Here is a 25,132-nt window from a genome sequence, read left to right as displayed (position 1 = left end):
CGTAAGCATTTCACTGTACGATCTACACATGTTGTATTCGGCGCATGTGACTATTACAATTCGATTTGATAGTTAAGCATTTCAATTTAAAGTCTACACCTGTTTGTATTCGGGGATTTGACATTGGATTTGGGCGGCAGGTAGCTTAGCAGTTAAGAGTGTTTGTGCCAGTAACTGAAAGGTTGCTGGTTTGAATCCCTGAACCGACTAGGTGAAAAACTCTGTCTGTGCCCTTGAGCAAGGCACTTAACCATAATTGCTCTGGATAAAAGCGTCTGCTAAATTACTAAAATGTCAAATCTAAATTTGATTTACAGTACCAGTCAAAAGTTTGGACACACCTACTCATTCCAGGGTTTTTCATTATTTTTGCTATTTTCTACATTGTAGTATAATAATGAAGACACCAAAACTATAAAATAACACTTGGAATCATGTAGTAAGCAAAAAAGTGTTAAACATTATATTTTATATTTGAGATTCTTCAAAGTAGCCACCCTTTGCCTTGCTGACAGTTTTACACACAATTGGTATTCTCTCAACCAGCTTCATGAGGTAGTCACCTGGAATGCATTTCAATTAACAGGTGTGCCTTGTTAAAAGTTATTTTGTGGATTTTTTTTCCTTCTTAATGCATTTGAGCCAATCAATTATGTTGTGACAAGGTAGGGGTGGTAAACAGAATATAGCCCTATTTGGTAAAAGACCAAGTCCATATTATGGCAAGAACAGCTCAAATAAGCAAAGAGAAACGACAGTCCATCATCGCTTTAAGACATGAAGGTCAGTCAATATGGAACATTTCAAAAACTTTGAAAGTTTCTTCAAGTGCTGTATCAAAAATCATGCTATGATGAAGTGCTATGATGAAATTGGCTCTCATGAGGACCGTCACAGGAAAGGAAGACCCAGAGTTACCTCTGCTGCATAGGATAGGTTCATTAGAGTTACCTGCACCTCAGATTGCAGCCCAAATAAATTCTTCACAGAGTTCAAGTAACAGACACATCTCAACATCAACTGTTCAGAGGAGACTGTGTGAATCAGGCCTTCATGGTTGAAATCACTACTAAAGGACACCAATAATAAGAAGAGACTTGCTTGGGCCAAGAAACATGAGCAATGGACATTATACCGGTGGAAATATGTTCTTTGGTCTGATGAGTCCAAATTTGAGATTTTTGTTTCTACCGCCGTGTCTTTGTGAGACGCAGAGTAGGTGAACGGATGATCACCGCATGTGTGGTTCCCACCGTGAAGCATGGAGGAGGATGTGTGATGGTGTGGCCGTGCTTTGCTGGTGACACTGTCAATGATTTATTTAGAATTCAAGGCACACTTAACCTGCATACCTACCACAACATTCCACAGCGATACGCCATCCCATCTGGTTTGCGTTTAGTGGTTGAGAAAATGCCAAGAGTGTGCAAAGCTATCATCAGGGCAAAGGGTGGCTACTTTGAAAAATCTAAAATCCTAAATATCTTTGGATTTGTTTAACACTTTTCTGGTTACTACATGATTCCATATGTGTAATTTTATAGTTGGATGTCTGCACTATTATTCTACAAATAAGAAAAAGTACAAAGTAAAGTACAAAATAAAATTCCTTGACTGAGTAGGTGTGTCCAAACGTTTGACTATTACTGTAGTCTGTTTGGTCACTCTGAGCTGCTGTTGACCTCCTGTTGACCTGCCGATGGTTTAACTACAGGTCCGTCTCCAGACTCCAGACTTCCAGCAAGCAATAACCACCATGAATAGACCTAGGCAGTATTGACATGCTATACACAAAGAAGGCGATCATTCCTACCCATTTCTCCTACCCTCGGTGAGCAGCAACACGGTTGATTTGGCTGCAGTGACTTGGACTCTGTAGTAGACCTATACACTGTAACTCTTTTTAGGCCAACTGAGAGACGCTAACACTGCTGTAATGAGTCTGTCTGAGATGAGGTTCTGAGAATGGCCTAGGGTTAACAATATTTTTGGTGTTTAATTAAAATGTTAATTAGACAATATCCCTGAAGCCAGAGCATGAGTAAAAAAAATCAAAAATATGTAGGTCACACAGTCTTGTCTCCCTTGGACACTGCCAATGTGGAGAAACAACGGGGAACCCAAATTTAATGTCCTACCATATCGTAGGATAATTGTATTACTGTAGGAGAGGGTGAAGCCTCTTGATAAGAGAGCAATGTTACTGTAGGCTACACCATCTTAGAAGATTTAGAGAGTTTGGAGGTTTATTACCTTAAGCACTCATTAATTTATGAATATATGGTGGTAGACAAATGCATTTTTTGGGGGGGGGGATTAATCTGTAGATTTGTTTAAATGATTAGCATTATTATTCATTAGATACAATTTATAAAATCAAACACACAGGGTAATTTGTAGTATCTTCTAGCAAATGTATATAAAATAATATGTTAATGAAATTAGCTATTGGGTTTTAATAAACATACAATCATTACATAATCGTTGCATAATGACTGTGCCAATGTCAATAACTGTCATTCCATAATTACGCTCAGAGGTTAGTCATTTCATTTTATTGATTTGCACATAGCTCATTTTCTGCAGTTGATGGCTTTATGTGCTGTATATTATATCCGGACTCATCCTAAAGCTAACTAGAGGAGGCCTGACTAGAGGAGGCCTGACTAGAGGAGGCCTGACTAGAGGAGGCCTGACTAGAGGAGGCCTGACTAGAGGAGGCCTGACTAGAGGAGGCCTGACTAGAGGAGGCCTGACTAAATGGCTTCATAATACATGTTATAACTCAGCCCTGCAGAGGAATGTGAATGAACCATCAACAATTTATTACTCTCTTTCAGCTCTTATTACTTGGGCTGTGCCTCGTCTTGGCACGTGCCTTATAACTACAATGCAAGGCTGGGAAGATTGAGCAGAATACAATGAAAAGTCCTCATATCTTTCAAATAAATGAATGATCAAAAGAGAAGACTAGGCCATATGTGCGACTGAAAAAAAAAGAAGCTTTGCCATGAATTAATTTGCTTTGTAACCAGGAAGTGAACCCTCAGTTGTGTCTGGGCATTGTGTAGTCTCATTGTATTCCATTTTATAATGAAGTACACTAGGCAGTACATCAGGATGAAAAACAAATCCACTTGCAGCATTGACCATTTACTGTATCCTTTAATTGGCCTTCAATGGATTTCACATATTTTACCAGATTTATCGCTAAACATCGATGCTAGTATGGATTCCGTTTCTAATGAGGACCAGACTAAAAGGAATGAAGAAAAGCTTTTAATTTTTTCATCTCACGAAATCACATTGAAAAGTTGCAGTCTTATCTAGATTCTAGGTAACCTTTTCAGAGCCCTGTAGCCCAACTTTGACTTCAAAGTCATTGTACAGTATGTGCTGTCAGGGTTACATGTTTTACCATTCTGAATTCATGCCACTGATTCATTCCAGGGACAAAGATGCCCTAAAACAACTTGAACTAATTTGACGGGAGCCTGTCACTCTCACATCCTCGGGTCTGTGTGCTTGATTCTTCCCTGACTATGTCCCCATGGCAGCCAGGGATCATTTGAATGCAGTCGTGCTTCGAGGTAATTCCATAATACATGCCTCTGGTTTCACTGAGCAATAGTTCCTTTCGCTGCATCAGGCAAACAACAGAACAAGACATTTACCTGTGATGTGCTAATCCCCTCCCAAAAACATTTCAGAAATGTATGATGGTTTTGCTGCTGCTATACAAAATGAATTGCAACTAATGTGTTTATTTACAATTATCTGGAAGCAGTTGAACAATTGCCCCTCATTCCATATTTGAACAAAGCGGGACTACATATCCACTGTTAAACACTATATTATTGGCTCCATTTAGTAATATGCACCCACTCACTCACAGCTGTCGTGCACGTCGTCATGGAAATGACCGGACCAAGGTGCAGCGTGGGGAGCGTACATTTTTTAAAATTAGAATGTCGCCAATAAAAACAAGAAACAACGACCGTGAAACTTACTAGGGATATACAGGCCTCTAACAAAGTCAACTACCCACAACTAAGGTGGCAAAACAGGCTGCCTAACTATGATTCCCAATCAGAGACAACGATAGACAGCTGTCCCTGGAGGTTTATTACCTTAAGCACTCATTAATTTATGAATATATGGTGGTAGACAAATGCATTTTTTTTTTGGGGGGGGGATACATTTGTAGACAGCTGTCCCTGATTGAGAACCATACCCAGCCAAAACATACAAACAGAAAACATAGAAATAAAGAAACTAGAATGCCCACCCTACTCACACCCTGGCCTTACCAAAATAGAGAATAAAAGCCTCTCTATGGCCAGGGCATGACATCAGCAATATAATTCCCTATCCACCTACCTCTTGCATCTGACACCATATTAGTTAGTGTGATGTCCTTAATCGTTTATCTAACCCATTATTTACAGAATGGAAGTTTACATGGTTACCATATGTTCCATGATTTGTAGTGCTTAAATATTTTGTTTCACTGTCCTTGTGGTAGAGATGACAACACATTTTCCCTGTAAAGCCCGAGAGCCAGATATAACAAGACGCTTTCCCTGAAAAGGGTTCTTAAATCCCAAGGGTTGCTTAGTATGGACTGATTCATTTGAACACCCCCCTCCTGCCGAGACTCTTAGAGAATAAAATAATCAAGCAAGGTAAAAGAACCATAGTACATTAAAGTAAAGAATTTCTGCAAGTACCATTAAAGAGCTGTACATCAATGCCAGTATCAATTGATTGTTTAATGAGAACTAATAAATAATGTAAGTCTCTCTCTCTCTCTCTGTGCCTGTGTGTGCACATGCCTGTGCATGTGAAAAAGATTGATGGGAACAGAGAGTTGGTAGAGTGCAATGTCCTTGAATTGCATTGTATTGTCTTTTTAGCATTTCTTCCAAAAGCTTCTAACAAGCCATTAAATGGCTTTTTTCTTGCATGACCCCAAGTCATGGGGCCAAAAGGCAGGGCAGGAGGGTTACATGTACGTCTTGATACTCTCAACATGCCACAGGGGGTGTTGTTAGTGGACGCCGCTTCGAACAAGCTAACATTAAAGAAGGAAGGGAGGATGATATCAGCTGATGTACGAAGGGCTATATAAACACATTTGATTAGATTTGATTTGATTTGAAGGGGAGGACTATCCTCCTCATTCCATTTCAGAAAAAAGTGATTGTGAAAAGTTAAAAAATGATCCTTTTTTAGATAAAACTACACTTTTTAGATAAAACTATATAAAACTATGTCATGTCACCAAATAATTTATTAAAACATCATTGTTTTGCAATAAAGGTCACAGTAGCCTCAACAGCACTCTGTAGGGTAGCGCCATGGTGTAGCCGGAGGACAGCTAGCTTCCGTCCTCCTCTGGGGTACATTGACTTCAATACAAATACCTAGAAGGCTCATGGTTCTTACTGCGTTTCATAGACTTACACAGTAATTATGACAACTTCCGGAGGACGTCCTCCAAACTATCAGAGCTCTGACATGTTGTCCATCCAATCAAAGGATCAGAGAATGAATCTAGTGTTGAAAGCATAAGCTACAGATAGCTAGCACTGCAGTGCATAAAATGTAGTGAGTAGTTGACTCAAAGAGAGAGAAAGACAATAAAGAGAAAGAACCAATTAATTTCTTAAAAAATGAAGTTGAAGCAAGAGAGAGAGAGAGAGAGAGAGAGAGAGAGGGACAGCAAGAGCTAGCTATATTTACTATATTTTTTAATTTCACTTACTTAGCTAGCAAATGCAGCTAGCTAGTTTAGCTTACTCAAACACCCGGCTCAAACAAAGCGATGCTATGTTACCTAGCTGGCTATGCAAGTGGAAGTCTTCCAAGTCAAGGTAAATGTTTTATTAATCTATTGCCATTAGGGCCTGCCAGTGTAACTGCTAAATTCTTGCTAACTGTACTGCATGATTGTAGCGTGTTTACTAACGCGTTAGCTACTAGAACTATGTTGACTTGACGTTAGCTAATATGGTGACAGTGATGTAGGCTGTGTGTAGCGGTTAGCGGTTATGATACAAAAGTTTGACTTGGAAATGTGTTTTTGCCTGGTCACATGACAGCTGATATGTTGTGCACTGAAGTCCACAAGCGAAGGGAAAAGGTGAGCAGAGAAGAGCGATAAACAGACTTTAATTTGTCCAATAGAAACTCTTGTTTGCAACTGGAGGACTAATGATTACGTCCTGGATCAGCTAGATGCAGGCAATATTGTGCAAGGCGATATTGAATGTGTCAAAGTCGGTCACCTTGATTACTCTAATTTCTCTCAACCTGTGCACCTACATTGTAAATGTTTATTCGTAGGCTAGGTTGGTAGCAACCTCCTGATGGTTAAAGGGAAAATTTGAAATTAGAATATCATGTTGTAGCCTAAACTTATTGATGTTACACTGAGCTGGGTGATTGGAATATGAATGACAGTTATCCAACATGCTGTTATAGAAATAAGGCCATGCTCATAAAAAAAGAATCGTCGTCCCTGATCTTAAATGGCACCAACCGCCACTGACCTAACACTAACTTACTTGTTTCAGTGTCATTGATTAGCCTCCTTCACATGATTGGAAGGGATTGATGCAAAGAAACATGAATGCATTGAGGACCCTAAATGGTCAAAATCCTGACCAATGAAAAGCATACATACTGTAGAGCACGCAAGTTCCACATGCATCCATTTCTTGTTGTCAATTGGAAATGTAAAAATTTGATTTACAGGCTTTACCACAAGATAGGTTTTGGACCCTGATTATCTTCTTTTAGTGGGAGAAGATATGAAAATTCCGTTCCTATATCACCCTAATATGGAACAGACGGACAGAAACCTTGGGCTTTTGCAATACATGTGGAATGATCACGTCTCTGTAATATAGCATATCTGTTATCAGATTAATACACTTTGGAATCCAGTGGCTGGATTGGGAATGTGCTGCTTATGATTTATTCATATAATAATATCCCCAGCCATATATCCCTATGGAGATGTAGCAAGTCTGAACCAAAGTGCTGGAGGCTGGGTTGCACTCATTTCCACATAAATAACAGACTTGGTGCTGACCAAATTAACAAACACAATCCAGGCATCATTTTACAATGTTGCTCATCTGGCGTTCCCACCTGTGGGCACAATGGTTGGCCCCGTCCTTCCTAAATGTCCTTCTTTTCCCATTCCGAATCTTCTGATTAAACAAACCTGATTAGATACATAGTTGTACATTTCAAATTTGAATTTAAAAGAGGTTCTTTATCTCGCCACTCAAAATAATGATTGGATGAAATGTGACAAGCTAATTTTTCCGGCAGTGAAGTTGTGATTAGAGCCGTTTCCTGCGACAAACAGTGTACCGAGGCGGAGACCGACTTCAAAACAATGCGTACGGTTTAAGCCCTCCAGTAATACCACGTTGATACACTGCATATCTGCTTGCCCAGTTCTGCAATCAACAACAAATCACACAAATACCTGTGTCTCCTCTGGCTAGGTTCCATGCATCCACCATTGTCAAATTCAAATTTAAGTAAAACTTTAACACCAAGTAACATATAGTATCTTTATTTTCTAACTAAATACATAATAAACAGGTTCTTTATCATGTTTTCAATGCCTGATCCCTCAGAATGTCAGAAACGGAATTGGATATTAGTAGATATTGATAACAACCTGACATGAGTTTTCAAAATGTAAACCCGGCTTAGTTATTCAGAATTCAGATAGCGGCTCGTCATATTTGCATGTCAAGGTGTCAAGCGGTGTCATTAGCAGCAACCAGGAATCTATGCTTGATCACCCCCTCATACAGCATCTCTGATAACTATTATTTTAACTATTAACTCAATTACCTTCCTACAATAGAAAAGTGAACGTAAACTCGCACACAGCAACTACAGATATGTTATATCAAAACAATGGCAGAAGGAAAGTTACTCTCCATGCTAGTTTTGAAAGTATGGTGTCTATATTAGGACATATCTTACAGACTTAACAAATGGACTCGTCAAAGGAAGCAGTGTTTCAATCCAGTCTGTGAAAATGATTTATTTAAATATTATTCTGATATCATCATTACAATACAAACTGTGTCAACGTTCCAGTACAGAAGCTTCACACACACACACTACCAGATCAAAATAAAATTACAGTTCATAACATTTCCGACGGCTCAACAAACAGACAAGACTGCATGGAGATGAATCATGATAAGGAGACAATACATCTATGTGGAGCTGAAACAATGGATCAGAAAAAAAAAACAGAAACTGATAGTGCTACTCAATTGTCATTGCGTTGTACGGAAAATTCCCCGGTAACGGAATGAGACTGAGACTCAAGATTGTTTTTACTTAAAAAATGTATGCCAAACAAAATCCAATTGATTTCAAAGTTTAACACAGCATACAACTCCCAAAGTGGGCTCCAGAGTGGCGCAGCGGTGCTAGAAGCGTCACTACAGACCCTGGGTCGAAACCCAGGCTGTATCACAACTGGCCGTGATCGGGAGTGCCATAGGGCGGTGCACAATTAGGGGAGGGTTTGACCGAGGTAGGCCGCCATTGAAAATTTGAATTTGTTCTTAATTAACTGACTTGCCTACTAAAATAAAAACAACTCTATGCACAATAACTTCTTTTAACAATTTACACAGAAATTTGACAAAAACACATTTACTTAAAGAACAGTGGAGATGCAAAGTTTGGTTCCTAAATGACGGCACCAACAGAACAAACCGTCATCCAGTTACCATACTTTGCATCAGCACTGTTCTTTAAGTAAATGTATTAAGGTCCAGTTTTGAATGTACATTGTTAAAAGTACTCATTGTGGTTTCTTAAACTTTGATATCAATTGGATTTTGTTTGGCAAACATTTTAAAGTTAAAAAAAATCTGGGTCTCATCGTAATTCCTTCATGTGGGATTGCCCATATCTTGTTTGATGGCTGAGACTTTGTTGCTTGTAAGCCACCACAATTGTCAGACTTTGCAATTACCTTAATAAATGACTGTTGTCAATCCTTCAAATTAAATATATTCACTTTGCTTGACCCATAATACTTTGAAATGGTTCCATTTCCTGTTGACAAAATCCAGTGAGTTGAATTACTGTAGGCCGTGCAACAGGTAAGTTGCCATTGGAAGAGGTCCTCCGTAACTGATGGTGAATCCAACTGTCAATAAAGTTTTTTTAAAGAATTGCGTAATTCCATTTCCTGTGGTTAGCAAATGAATAAATGACAACATTGTTACAAATACAGAACATCACTTGTCTCTGCTTTTAGACATTTTGATTAAAAAAGGTTACATGCTGATTATTTACTTTACAAGTTTTACAGATTTTTTTAATTAAAATTTTATACAGGGATTTGACAAACTGAAGGCATTCATTTAAAGATGCAGTTCGGGATCTTAAGCACTTACAAATTCATAACATATTCATCTGAATTGCAAAACTAAATTAAATATTTTTGCACAACGTAACAGCATAAGAAATGGATGACATAGTACACAACTGTGCACAGTTTTCGGGGACCCGTTTTGGCTCTTGAACACTACTTTCAAAAACGACTGGCTGAAATTATACAAAAGCTCTGGAGCGTCACTTTAACTGTGCACACAAATATGCTATCCATTTCACCAGTCCCCGGCTAGAGAACTTGTATGGTATAAACATTCTACTAGCAGATGTCAACTCTTCTTTTTCAAAACAGAACATTTAGGATTAATTTAAATAGTTATGATGTTACTTTACTCAATGAACTTTAGCCTAGTATTGATTTGAGGTTGAGTGGCATGACACAGCCTTGCTAGACTGAGTTTTGTCATCCTGGCACCACTGGAACAGTGCAGATGAAATATATCGCCCACACATCTTGTACCCTGACAATACTTGCTGATCAGGATATGTCTCTAAGTGGATCCTGCGGTATGCTCTGTCAACTCCAATTGCTGAATAAACAGGTTTAGATCAGTCTTTCCCAAAATTGTTCCTCAGGACCCCAAGGGGTGCACCCCCCAGTACTACACAGCTGATTCCAATTATCAAAGCTGGATGATTAGTTGATTATTCAAATCAGCTGTGTAGTGCTAGGTACAAAAATCCAAATGTGCACCCAGTTTGGGAAACCCTAGTTTAGAACTGATCTCAGCAGTGCTGTGTACGGCAGACTGGACTATGTTAACTGTGGGAAAAGCCTATTGAGACTTTCAGCAAAATGGTGCTTCCTCGTGGCCCCTGGAATTTGTAGGTACTTCCAATACCTAGAATTATTCCATCTCAGTAAGTCATTATTTTAAACAGGATTTGAAGAAATGGACAGATGTTGTGTTGTGAATCTGGGTAAGCCCAGATTGGAAATAAATTGGAACAATATGTGAGAGCACTAGGATACAGTATGAGCAAAGAGACCAATGTTGGTGAACGCCATATTGTATGGCCATAGCCAATGTCTTTGGTTGCATGATACATTTTTACAATGGAGACTCTCTTCAGTCTTTGGCTACCCTCTTCAACTAAACTGAATGGCAGATCTGAAGCATTCCTACCGCATCAATGAACAGTTCCACCCATTCAAACAGTACAGATGTATGATCTTAATGTGATCACCCTGTAGCAGGGGAACTTACTACTTGTAGTAAGGTTTTAAAAAGATTCAGAAAGTTATATTTTACACTTTAAAAATGTCCATTAACTATAAACCACATAATAATTCAAATTTCCTGCTGCTGAAGGATTATTTTCCTGCTGTAGCAAACTGGCTCAAATTAAGATCCAGCATCTGTATTTAAGGGGGAATATGTCCAGTTGTCACTTTACGTAACAACAATGCGACATAACATCGATGCATCCATTTAGTTAATGGAAATTATTCAAAGTGGTGAATGTCTATGGAACAATGCAGAGACACTTAGAAAGCTCCCATTTCTATTAACAGTTTTGTATAACGGTAAAATCCATGACATCTGAATCAAGAGGTCGGATTGTCAAAGCGTTGTGTCAATGAACATGGTGAAGGGATAAGAGCGAGAGCGATTTAAAACCGTTTCCTTAATCACAAGACCCATACAGTCTTTCTACGTCCCTACGTTTGTGTTACAGAGAAGAAACGCATCGTCTAGGTATCATTGGGGGGAATCACCATCAAACACTATAAGATGTCTTCTTGGCTAATGTAAGATTCTTTACATAAAGATAGTGTCCCTGAACAGTAGGCTACAGCAGTACCTTGATACTCAGTCCTTTGTTTTCAGTGATGGTAGAACATTTAAATAGGAGAGCTGTACTGTACGTGAAGCATGACTATTAATGGTGTTGTACAATATTAGTGCAGGCCAATTTAAATGAATAGTCTGCTGGCACGGTCACATTATGAACATTGACATGTTCATTATTCATAATAGGAAATGATAAGGGAAGGAAAATAAGTATAATTGTAAACAGAAGAAATACCATGTAAAAAGTAAAGAAGGTGAACATTAATGAGAAGTGATCTGTAATAACAACGGTCAAGAACTGTATTTGCAAGTTACACACATTATGGACGATAAAATAATTCATTGTCGAGTTGCCTTCATTTAGCAATCCGACTAGGCCTCTACATCATGTTGTTGTATTAGACTAGCTCTTTTGTTCTAAGAGGACTATGAATAGCCTTGCACGATGTAGTTTCATAATAGTGAAAACATAGCAAATGTAAGCTATACAACAGTTCCAGGTGTTTGAAATAAAACAATTATATATACTGATATTATATATACACAAATATAGATTTTTATTTTATTTTTATTTTTTACTTTTAAGCATTGACACGATAGATTCACTGCAGGAAACCCAAAATAAAGGTCTGTGAAAGATATTCCAAGGAGCCAACGTCAGTTTCCATTTTGTTTTTCGATTGTTGGGTGCACTGAAGAAACGTCGGCACAACAGGTAATCCCGCTGGTGGCCTTTGAGAAGGTGCCTCTTGTGTACAATGAGTAATAAGAATGCATTGGGTGCAGAGTAGTGGAAAATTAGGGCCAACTGTGTCGTCCGCTTGGTGGTAATAACAGGCCATTTTCTCCTTCGTTTCGAGAAGAGGGAGTGATACTCGGAGGAAAAGTCAGTCCTTGAAACTATAGCAAGGTATCCCTCATGAAGCCACAGGCAAGAATCAGGATGGCAAGTCCAAAGCTTGTAGCTATCCTCGTGCCTGTGAAAGAAGGAATATGGTCAACACATATACAGCGCTTATCTTGCATTCATTTTTTTTATCACTGACAAAAACACTTATTGTTGTAATGTATGTATTTTGTACCTATAAAGCTGTACATTGGGTGTGAGGTTAGTAGTCATCCGTTGTTATATAGAATATGCATTAATTTCACGCAAAATATCTGCACAGTTGTTATCTTTAACAGTGTATGCAAAAGCTATTATGACACTGAAACATTATATACATTATGCACGTACGGAATGATCTGCTTCTGAAATGAAATATGAAGGCTGGATAAGGCCACTAGCTTCCAAATGTGAGTAAATTCATTTAAATGTATTCAAATGAACACTCACTACACCAAACACCCACAACAACAAAAAACGAGGATAGAATCTTTACCCTAAAGTACAGGAAGTACAAACGGTCTTTGAACTAACGTGAAAGGATTTACATGGACAGCTACCATTGGCTAAACTTGTCAAGCTGCTGTCTGTTCTGAAGTCAGTTTCCACTGCGTGATACTAAATAGCGTGGCAGTCTTATGCAAATTTGGTTCATTTGTGTCTCGGGGACATTGTCCTTGAATTGATAAGAACAAGAGCTAGAGCAAAGAAAAAAAGGTATTGAGGCATTTCTGTACTGAGGATAATGATGCAGAACTTATAGTACAGAAGGGAGAGATGGGAAGATATTCTGAATGGCAATGGTACATACTCTAGTGTATATTAAGCTTTTATTTTGTTAAATCACCCTGGAACACACAAACTAAAACTGGATCCAAGGTCCAAAAGGCATAAAAAGAAACAAGATGAACTTGTTCTTGTACCTGCCGAGACTGAAAAAGTGTCCGGGAGGGAAAATAGCAAGAATGTAATCCTCCCGAAACAAGGCAGCATTCAGGAAATGGAAAATGAAATATTCCCTAAATCATGATGACATTTACTGGATTTTGTCTGTCAGACCAAGCACAGCAATGTTCTAAGAGGAGAATTGTCAGGGGACATTTTGGTTCAGCTCAATATCAGGAGGAGGAAAAAGACGGAGGCCTGTGACCCGCTGTTCTTCCCTGCCAGATTTAATTTGGCCCGGGGTGATCAAGTGGACAGGAGTGCCACAGAGGAGCTAGGCCAAAACATCCTCCGCATGGAGAATCATTAATCAGCTCACAGCCTGGGAGGGTGGGCTACGCTGCACTGCCGATGCAGACTGCACTGATGATGTGCAGTGAATATCTCACACCATCCACGCTAGCCCCACCTGAAAACATACTCACGCCACGGAATATAGCCTAAACGTCATTCTTAGATAAACAATAAAAAAAGTGCATCACATGAAAGGCTTAAAAAAACAAACATGAATTGTCACGACCAAACTCTTGATTTAATAAATAAGGCTAAAACCGGGAGTGAGCACAAGTATAATACGACACCAAAGGACTGTTAATTTTACTATAACAGGACTTAAATGGCTTTAAGTTGCACAGAGTAAAGTCACCTGGTCTACTAGCAATCATTACAGTCTAACTGAGTCTCTAGTTGAATCAATATTTAGTCTAATGGAATGCAGGGCAGAGTGACCTCCCCACTGAGGGAGGGTGTATCACCCTGGCCTTATGCTGCTACCATAGGGATAGAGCTAATCTCCCATGGGCAGATTCTGCATGTAGGGCGAAGAATCACTGATTATATGGACCTATCGGGACTGGGAGGTGGTAGTGTTTTAACTGTCTTTTTTGGGGGGCTTTGGCTGAGAGTTTCCTTTTGCGAGGGTGGAGACTTTGCAAACCGATAGAAATCTCAATTTCTTAAAAAGTATAGACCTAGAAGTTAATCACAAAACTGATCAAATTCCCAGAGATTAAAATTCTGGGTTAACTGAGATTAGTAGAGAGCTGGCCTTGCGCCATCTATCTGCCTACACGATGGCGCTAGCTGTGGATGTGGCCTACTGAAAAAAATGCAATAACAGTCTGATTTGTCTAGTAAATCCCTGCTGGGATTTGGTGATACCAGATGGCACTGCATATAGGTGTCATTCACCCATTTCACAAATGTTCCCAGTTTTCAGTATTGTTCAACACTCAGCCATGTCGGATAGGACACAGGGGTATTCGATCTTATGAAAGTATACTGAACTAAAATATAAACGCATGTTTGTCCCGTTTTTAATGAGCTGAAATAAAAGATCCCAGAAATTGTCCATATGCACAAAAAGCTTCTCTCAAATGTGTTTAAATCCCTGTTAATGAGCTTTTCTCCTTGTGCTGGGGACAAGAAAACTCCACTCTAAAATGTGCATTATTGTCACACAATGCCACAGATGTCTCAAGTTGATGGAGAGTGCAATTGGAATGCTGACTGCAGGAATATCCACCAGAGCGGTTGCCAAAGAATTGAATATTCATTTCTTTACCACAAACCGCCTCCAATGTCATTTTAGAGAATTTGGCAGAACATCCTACTGGCCTCACAACCATGGTCCATGTGCAACCACGCCAGCCCAGGACCTCCACATCCAGTATGTCTGTCTGTAATAAAGCCCTTTTGAGGGGAAATACTCACTCTGATTGGCTGGGCCTATCTCCTTAGTGGGTGGGTCTATGCCCTCCCAGGCCCACCCATGGCTGCCCCCCTGCCCAGTCATGTTAAATCCATAGATTAGGGCCTAATTAATTGATTTAAATTGTCTGATTTCCTTCTATGAACTGTATCTCTGGAAAATATTTGAAATTGTTGCATGTTGCATTTATATTTTTGTTCAGCATAGTTCTTTTCCCACAACGGGTTGGCGACTTGCCACAGAGTTTAAACAAAGTTGTGAAGACCTTTTGGTACATCTCACTTCTGGGACATTCATTGTATTTTAATGAAGTGATCCAAGAGCTTTGAAAAACCAACAATGTCAAAACAAATGTATGCAAACTGTGAGGTAACTAGACCTGAGACATTAGCCTTTTCTGCACAGGCACGTAATGCAGACAACACTATGCACTGAATTCCTACTCGGCTATCAATTGCCGTGGTTTACAGGTATGTCAATGTGTAAAATCTTTGCAGCCTGGACTGAAAGGCATACAGACAAGAAGACACGCTGATGGACAGGTAGACAAACAGACAGACTGACATACAGGCAGAAAAAAAGAAAAAAAAAAGATACAAAATAGATAGATGGATTGGCTAATGATCAAGTCCACTGAAATTCCATGAAACATGAAACAGCGAGTACCGGAACCCAACGTAGCGGAACCCGACGAGACTCTTGCGGCGTTATCTCACCTGAACTCTGTTTGATTGTCTCACCTGAATTCTGTTTGATTGTCTCACCTGAACTCTGTTTGGTTGTCTCACCTGAACTCTGTTTGGTTGTCTCACCTGAATTCTGTTTGATTGTCTCACCTGAACTCTGTTTGACTGTCTCACCTGAATTCTGTTTGATTGTCTCACCTGAACTCTGTTGGATTGTCTCACCTGAACTCTGTTTGATTGTCTCACCTGAACTCTGTTTGATTGTCTCACCTGAATTCTGTTTGATTGTCTCACCTGAACTCTGTTTGGTTGTCTCACCTGAACTCTGTTTGGTTGTCTCACCTGAATTCTGTTTGATTGTCTCACCTGAACTCTGTTTGACTGTCTCACCTGAATTCTGTTTGATTGTCTCACCTGAACTCTGTTGGATTGTCTCACCTGAACTCTGTTTGACTGTCTCACCTGAACTCTGTTTGATTGTCTCACCTGAACTGTGTTTGGTTGTCTCACCTGAATTCTGTTTGATTGTCTCACCTGAACTCTGTTTGATTGTCTCACCTGAACTCTGTTGGATTGTCTCACCTGAACTCTGTTTGACTGTCTCACCTGAACTCTGTTTGATTGTCTCACCTGAACTCTGTTTGATTGTCTCACCTGAACTCTGTTTGACTGTCTCACCTGAACTCTGTTTGACTGTCTCACCTGAACTCTGTTTGATTGTCTCACCTGAACTCTGTTTGACTATCTCATCTGAACTCTGTTTGACTATCTCACCTGAACTCTGTTTGACTGTCTCACCTGAACTCTGTTTGATTGTCTCACCTGAACTCTGTTTGATTGTCTCACCTGAACTCTGTTTGACTGTCTCACCTGAACTCTGTTTGACTGTCTCACCTGAACTCTGTTTGATTGTCTCACCTGAACTCTGTTTGATTGTCTCACCTGAACTCTGTTTGATTGTCTCACCTGAACTCTGTTTGATTGTCTTGGCTGATGACGTCTGAGAGCTGGAGGTAGAGCGAACCCTCAGGTCGGGGCTCATGCTGTCTTGTGCTGCTGTGGCGCCTGTCTTGCGTGGCTTCTTATCTGCTGTCAGGTGGGACAAGGGGGATGTCTTCTTGGCCAGCCTGATGCGGGGCCGGGTGCTGTTCACCTTCAGATAGGCCTGGACCTTGTACTCCAGCAACTCTCCGTAGTTAGCGTTGGTGACTCTGCACTCGTACAGGCCCTCGTCACTCTTTCCCACCCGGGAGATCTGCAGTTTGTGGGAGATGTCGTTTCCCTGTACCTTCACTGTCTGTAGGGAGATATAGAGATGTTCAACGAACAATGCAGGAGCAACCTACATCACAAAGCCACATGACTAGTGGTGCAGTACAGAGAACCATGTAATGACACAACAGTAACCCACAGTGATGGTTTTATGTGTCCATACTTATGGAGTCACATACTTATGGTGTCCATGTTCTACATCTGCAGTGCTTGCTGTTTGGGGTTTTAGACTGGGTTTCTGTTGAAGCACATTGTGACATCTGCTCATGTAAAAACATGTTATTTAATTTGATGTCTTAATATGGACACCATACACATTCTGTACATGCAGTAACTTACACTTATTTTAGTCCCTTCATCGTCTGGATCCGGCTCTGGTATCACTTCCATCTAAGAAAACAGAGAAAACAAAAATACAACTAAAAAACAAGAACAAAGCTGAAAAGACATTCGAAAAGTGGACAGCAATGCATTATGGGTCTCTAACAGTGTGCCATTCCAACAAATGTTCGAGGAGATATATTTTTATACCAGTTTAGTCTTCGCAGACACTCAAATATAACTAGTCAGACAGCCTCTGGCATTCCTTTAGTACGGTGCACTCAAAAGTATATTTTGTGTGTAAATGCAGTATCGTCGTCATCCATGGACGACTATAAATGTTTGATAGCTACATCGATAATAATAATAATAATTAATCACACATGGAAGCAGCAAAAACAAACCAATATCACCACAAAAGATTGGCTAATATGAAGGAAAACCTTCTCCTGTACATTTAGAATGGGGACAAAGCTTTATGAAAAGAATCAATGAAATACAGTTACTTCGATATTCAGTCAAAAGAAACAGTATGAAACAGAATGTTTATACTCTTTGACAAATTGACAACTGACTGCAACACATTTTTACTCATAAATGACATTGAACTGGCAAAGAACTCTACATCATCATCTAAGAAAAGCCAAAGTTTTCTCTACATGCTGATGAGACATAATGAACTGTCTGGTGTCTTTATACACACAACAAACCACTCAATAGGAGACTCTCAAATGAAGTGAAAACACAGAGATATCAAAAGAGAAGGGATCCAGCTTCAGGTTGAACATGCCCACATTCTGGCTCTGGTGGCTGTATTCTGGCACCACAGCAAACATTCAGCCCAAAGCCGACATCATGGACTGGGCATTGATTTTAGAGGGTATAATTTATTTAATCTTCATCGAAAGCCAAATGGACTTATTTCTGGGAAAGTGTGCTGATGACAGGCTTGAGCAGAGCAGCAGAGCCTCTTTAAAACCAGTCCATGAAAGAAACACCTTCAGAGGTTGAAATATGTCGGTTTCAAAAGAGACTTTTAAGGTGGAAAAGGTACAGGAGCTACATACGAAAACCTGAACAGGTCGAAAAGGTACAGGAGCTACATAAGAAAACCTGAACAGGTCGAAAAGGTACAGGAGCTACATACGAAAACCTGAACAGGTCGAAAAGGTACAGGAGCTACATAAGAAAACCTGAACAGGTCGAAAAGGTACAGGAGCTACATATGAAAACCTGAACAGTTCGAAAAGGTACAGGAGCTACATAAGAAAACCTGAACTAGCGAGTTTTCTGTCAAGTATTTAATGACTTTCGAGAAGCCACTACTTACAAAAGAATACTTTCTTTCAACTGTGATCAAAACTATCAATAATAGACAATTGTGTACGATGATGTCAAGAGAATTGTTGGGGCCTCGGCATGGATTTGACTAAAAGTCCCCTATCTCAATATTTTCTTTACAAAATGTCCCTTGATTAAACTATAGAGTCCATGTAGTGTCCATATAAGTCACCTGGGATGGATAATCTTCTAAAAGATAGAAATCCACTCACATCTGTCCTGCTGGTTTCCCTCTATAGTCAGAATAATGTTGTAGAGTGGACGCACTGTAGAATGTGAACTAGTTCATCTAACCATCAATGACCAAAGACTAGGTTCAGCAGAAAAAAGATTGGAGCCTGTCTCTCTAGTTCAGTCCTGGATCACAGTTTTATAGGGTCATTTATCCCAATTGGGTCTAGTCAATATACAGTGGCTTTGCGAACCATAAAAAAATGCTGGGCATTTAATTGTAGAACTCCATTAGTCATTTAGCCTTGTACAAATGCAATTAACTTAATTGTGACATAATGAATTTTTCGATATTCATTCAGAATCCAGGGATTTATCATGAAGCGTAATAGACATTTATAGGCCACTTGCAGACTGGCATGGAAGTGTGTTGATTTCATGATGAGAGAAATCTATTAAAATGTACACAAGCGTTAGCCTATCCGTAGCTCGAGCGTAGCAGAACAGCTTGTTTCCTCAAATGGGAAATAGACTCCCAGTCTTAGAATGCCTGTTTTCATCAATAATGATACCCTTTTGTCTACAAATGTGTTCTGTTTAATTTACAAGTGTTCTTTAGAGTGAATTAACGTCTTTTGACTGTGATGCAAAAGTTTGCAGTGATACTAAGAAACAAAAAGCTCCATTATTTTCTCATTTATATTTCATTTTTCTATGCCTGGCTGCCTCTGAGCTCCACACACTCTCCGTTTCAATCTCTTGTCTCTTTATTACAAAAACCCTCCACCATCACACACTGCCATTCTTCATGCGAACTGAAATTGACTTCTTGTAAAAATGTGTCCCGCAATTACTGTGCATAAAGAAAGTGGCCGCCCAGGTCCCTGCAACCAAATGAATGTCAAAAGAGAAGAATGGATGAATGTACATTGAGATATAGACCTAAATGTACAACACTTCCACCCTTCATTACGACCGTCTGACATATTTCATTATAATGAACTAGAGGCTGTTATAATTCTTAGGTTATTGTCTATAGGCCCCCTGTGTTACATTTCATTAATTAGAAGTAATCTATAAGCAGCCTTGATTTACAAACCAATCAAATCATACAATCAGGTGCAACAACAAGACTCACTCCCTCATCCTTCAAGAGCTGGGCTCTTGAGCTCAACACGTTATTCTCCTCTCACTGTCTGGAGAAGTGAGGAACACGTCCATTACAACAGTCAACTAGGATGTAGATTCACTTTCTGTAACACTTGACTTAAAGTCAACCCGGTTAGGGTTTAATAGCAGTCATGTGGTAACACTGGACTTAAAGGCCAGTAAGCATTTCACAATAGCATTTACAGCTGCTTTATCCTGTGGATGTGACAGATTCATTATGATTTGATTTGATTTGAAAAGTAGAAGCCCTGTGCACAGCAGTGTGTCTTCTTCAAGTTGGTTAGGAACAACTTGGAATCCAAATCACATGCAAAAACCACACACTTGGAAAGACAACAGTTGATCCTGATGCTGAGGCTGTCCTAATATGGAAGTGTGCCAGTTTTACATTTGTTTTGGGAACTGCAAGTAAACTTTCTCTACAAAATCTCTGCCCCTTTAACAAGTCCTTCGTCATAACATCAAGTACCCAATAATAACGTTTGAGTGTGTTAAGCTGGAGTACATAAAATGCCATGCAGCCTTGTAAGTGCTCGCTAATTACAAAGCTCACTGACTCTTGAGTGGGCTCTCAAGACGTTATGGTGCGAGATCTGCTGTTAATGTTAATTATGGCCACAGCAATCATGTTCATGAGTTCTTCTCAAATGGAAAAAAGCTGGACGGGCTCCACTGCCATTGGTCAAGTGTCCGATGATGCAACGGTAATTACATGTACAATAGATGAACTGTAGCATCTATGAAAGAGAGTGTAGGACTCGGTTTCAGTCGGCTAAACAGCTCTCCAAGTGTACATAGGTTTTAACTGACAGAACAAAATGTAATTTAAAATTAGTTTTGGAAAATACTGCTGTACGTGATCGCATTTCATACATTTTTGGTGGACTGTTTGCATTAAATCTGTATAAGTTCTCACCTCTTTCCATTTGAGAAGAACTCAAGGGGTGGCAGGTAGCCCAGTGGTTAGAGCGTTGGGCGAGGAACCGAAAGGTTGCTGAATCAAATCCCCGAGCTGACAAGGTAAAAAAAATATGTTGTTCCTCCCCTGAACAAGGCAATTAACCCACTTTTCCCTGGTAGGCTGTGATTGTAAATAAGAATTTGTTCTTATCTGACTTGCCCGGTTAAATAAAATATCACTGCACAGGACTTGTGAAATGAGTGACTTTGAGATTAATAGTGTAAAGTAACAATCTGAGCATTTCAGGGGTGTTTAGAGGGCACACAAGTAAATGTGATTTTTTAAAAGCAAGAGGAAGGAACTCCTACTCAGCCCTTCAGAAGATCCCAGTGTGGAAACAGGATTCCGTTTAAAAGAGCTTCTAAAAATGGCTTCAAAGCCACGTGCGGCTCCCTAGTTTCCTCTAGCGCCACACCACCTTGGCAACTATATAAGTGAAGTATGAGACCATGGTGGTTTTTCAAGTATATCATCAAACCTCTCAGTCAAATCAGCAATTCCATCATATAGAAGTCCAATCAGTTCCCATACAAGTGAAGGTACAGAGGAATTTCTCCAATCTTTGATGTTTCTCAAATCAAATCAAATTTTATTTGTCACATACACATGGTTAGCAGATGTTAATGCGAGTGTAGCGAAATGCTTGTGATGTTGAGTTATCCTCTTGTGCCATCATAGATCACTCCCCACACACACACACACCGAACACACAACAAACTACTGACAAGGAACATGTCAACGTATGAACAGAGAATGGGACACAATGTCTCAAAAAGAGATAGCTGCAGGTTAACTTAAACAAATGTTTACTGGAGAATATTGAAAGTCAATTGATTGGGCAGTTTTATGTTCAGTCTGGCAGTCCTATCCCTCTCTGACACAGAGGAAAGGAAGAGCTGGTATGTAACAAATGAGGAGACTGAGACAGAGGAAGACAATATGAAATGTCAATGTAAAGTAGGCGATTATGAAAAATGGTTAAGTGCTGTGGAAAACAACTGAAGCATGTTTAATACAGTAGAATCATTATGAGAATTGAATGACAAAGTACCATGGGAATACATTCATTAATCAAGGTTCATGAAGGGGGTTTGACAATCACATCTGATGCACAAGCACGTCCTATTTTCAACGTGAAACTGGTCCACAGTAAATTAAATATTTCAACCCTTTCCGTCTCTGTTTTTTGCATTCTTTCGCTGAATCAATAGTTTAATTGTGTCTTCCTTCCTCTCTTCTACTCTTTTTGTTCATCAGAGATATTCTGAGAAACAAGGTGGAGGTGAGACACGACAGTTCAGTTCCAAGGAGGCAGCACCAACATCCTCTACCATCAATGTCATCTCTGTCTTCTTGTTCATCAGAGATATTCTGAGAAACAAGGTGGAGGTGAGATACAACAGTTCAGTTCCAAGGAGGCAGCACCAACATCCTCTACCATCAATGTCATCTCTGTCTTCTTGTTCATCAGAGATATTCTGAGAAACAAGGTGGAGGTGAGATACAACAGTTCAGTTCCAAGGAGGCAGCACCAACATCCTCTACCATCAATGTCATCTCTGTCTTCTTGTTCATCAGAGATATTCTGAGAAACAAGGTGGAGGTGAGACACGACAGTTCAGTTCCAAGGAGGCAGCACCAACATCCTCTACCATCAATGTCATCTCTGTCTTCTTGTTCATCAGAGATATTCTGAGAAACAAGGTGGAGGTGAGACACAACAGTTCAGTTCCAAGGAGGCAGCACCAACATCCTCTACCATCAATGTCATCTCTGTCTTCTTGTTCATCAGAGATATTCTGAGAAACAAGGTGGAGGTGAGACACAACAGTTCAGTTCCAAGGAGGCAGCACCAACATCCTCTACCATCAATGTCATCTCTGTCTTCTTGTTCATCAGAGATATTCTGAGAAACAAGGTGGAGGTGAGATACAACAGTTCAGTTCCAAGGAGGCAGCACCAACATCCTCTACCATCAATGTCATCTCTGTCTTCTTGTTCATCAGAGATATTCTGAGAAACAAGGTGGAGGTGAGACACGACAGTTCAGTTCCAAGGAGGCAGCACCAACATCCTCTACCATCAATGTCATCTCTGTCTTCTTGTTCATCAGAGATATTCTGAGAAACAAGGTGGAGGTGAGATACAACAGTTCAGTTCCAAGGAGGCAGCACCAACATCCTCTACCATCAATGTCATCTCTGTCTTCTTGTTCATCAGAGATATTCTGAGAAACAAGGTGGAGGTGAGACACAACAGTTCAGTTCCAAGGAGGCAGCACCAACATCCTCTACCATCAATGTCATCTCTGTCTTCTTGTTCATCAGAGATATTCTGAGAAACAAGGTGGAGGTGAGACACAACAGTTCAGTTCCAAGGAGGCAGCACCAACATCCTCTACCATCAATGTCATCTCTGTTGAAATGTTTAGGGAAAATGTTGTAGAAAAGCATTGGCCTTTCAGAATCGGCAGAGGCTGTGTGCTATGACTCACAGTGGAGTAAAAGAGAGGAAATTAAAGTAAGCCAACAGAAATAATAGTTCAAGGAACAAAAAAAATCAGGAAGATAAACAACTTTACAAAATAACTTAGAGAACACCTCCATATTCCCATGGAGAGATGTTGAAAGAAAACTTTTTCTAACTTTTCTATATACTATAGGTCTCTTCACTGATGTTGTTAATGTCTCTGGGCAAGAAGTGTCTACGCATGGAAACACACTTAGTGTTTATAGAACAAAACAATACATTATTCACACTCATGTTGAATAATCACTGTAATTATGAAGCTAACTTTAATATGCACAGTCTAATAAGAGTCACTTTATGCTATTATCCAATTTGATGGAAGTAAATTAGCACATCAATTAACATCTTAAAACATCTTGAGGTATTTAAGTCAAAATCATTGGTGGATGACAGATCTTGTGATAACATATCCTTTAAAAAAAATGATTCTCAATGCAACACACCCCTTTTAGGCAATGGAAAATTGAGAGAGTGAGAGAGAGAGAGAGAGAGAGAGAGAGAGAGAGAGAGAGAGAGAGAGAGAGAGAGAGAGAGAGAGAGAGAGAGAGAGATAATAAAAGTACACTCATTACTAAAGTATATTTCCTGGATCTGATAATAATAATTTTGATTGAAACTCCCCTTGAAGGGATTGATAGAATCATATTGAATGGAATCAAACTGAAGAGATTCCAGTTGGAAACAAATACACCCATTTCCCTCAACGATGCCAATAACACACGCTATATCCTGTCACTTACACTGTTTTGTTTCATGTAAAGCCAACCAATGAGTGGGGCATATCCACATATAAACTCAGCAAAAAAATGTCCCATTTTCAGGACCCTGTCTTTCAAAGATAATTCGTAAAAATCCAAATAACTTCACAGATCTTCATTGTAAAGGGTTTATTAAACACTGTTTCCCTGCTTGTTCAATGAACCATGAACAATGAATGAACATGCACCTGTGGAACGGTCGTTAAGACACTAACACCTTACAAATGGTAGGCAATTAAGGTCACAGTTATGAAAACTTAGGACACTAAAGAGGGCTTTCTACTGACTCTGAAAAACACCAAAAGAAAGATGCCCAGGATCCCTGCTCATCTGCGTGAACGAGGAGGCATGAGGACTGCAGATGTGGCCACGGCAATAAATTGCTATGTCCGTACTGTGAGACGCCTAAGACAGCGCTACAGGGAGACAGGATGGACAGCTGATCGTCCTCGCTGTGGCAGACCATGTGTAACAACACCTGCACAGGATCGGTACATCCGAACAACACACCTGCGGGATAAGTACAGGATGGCAACAACAACTGCCCGAGGTACACTAGGAATGCACAATCCCTCCATCAGTGCTCAGACTGTCTGCAATAGGCTGAGAGAGGCTGGACTGAGGGCTTGTAGGCCTGTTGTAAAGCAGGTCCTCACCAGACATCACCGGCAACAACGTCGCCTATGGGCACAAAACCACCGTCGCTGGACCAGACGGGACTGGCAGAAATTGCTCTTCCCTGATGAGTTGCGGATTTGTCTCACCAGGGTTGATGGTCGGATTCACGTTTATCATCGAAGGAATGAGCGTTACACCGAGGCCTGTACTTTGGAGCGGGATCGATTTGGAGATGGAGGGTCCGTCATGGTCTGGGGTGGTGTGTAACAGCATCAACGGACTGAGCTTGTTGTCATTGCAAGCAATCTCAACTCTGTGCGTTACAGGGAAGACATCCTCCTCCCTCATGTGGTACCCTTCCTGCAGGCTCATCCTGCCTTGACCCTGCAGCATGACAATGCCACCAGCCAAACTGCTCGTTGTGTGCGTGATTTCCTGCAAGACAGGAATGTCAGTTTTCTGCCATGACCAGCGAAGAGCGCAGATTTCAATCCCATTGAGGATGTCTGTGACC

The 25,132-nt window shown here is 40.1% G+C and overlaps 1 protein-coding gene across 1 annotated transcript in view; it reads right to left on the bottom strand.

Annotated features, from left to right (window-relative positions):
* Positions 1–10,051: 10,051 nt before the first annotated feature.
* LOC112215281 (V-set and transmembrane domain-containing protein 2A) overlaps positions 10,052–25,132 on the bottom strand; it is a 29,803-nt gene continuing 14,722 nt past the window's right edge. The window contains exons 3-5 of the mRNA XM_042298725.1: positions 17,089–17,139; positions 16,444–16,774; positions 10,052–12,226 (exon numbers count right to left, since the gene is read on the bottom strand). Of these exons, the coding sequence (XP_042154659.1) occupies positions 12,150–12,226; positions 16,444–16,774; positions 17,089–17,139 (459 nt within the window). The 3' untranslated portion in view covers positions 10,052–12,149. The remainder of the gene's footprint in view (positions 12,227–16,443; positions 16,775–17,088; positions 17,140–25,132) is intronic.

This window comes from Oncorhynchus tshawytscha, linkage group LG16, assembly GCF_018296145.1.
Source record: "Oncorhynchus tshawytscha isolate Ot180627B linkage group LG16, Otsh_v2.0, whole genome shotgun sequence".
In the NCBI taxonomy this organism is placed as follows: Eukaryota; Metazoa; Chordata; class Actinopteri; order Salmoniformes; family Salmonidae; genus Oncorhynchus; species Oncorhynchus tshawytscha.
This window is presented reverse-complemented; position numbering and strand designations above follow the sequence as displayed.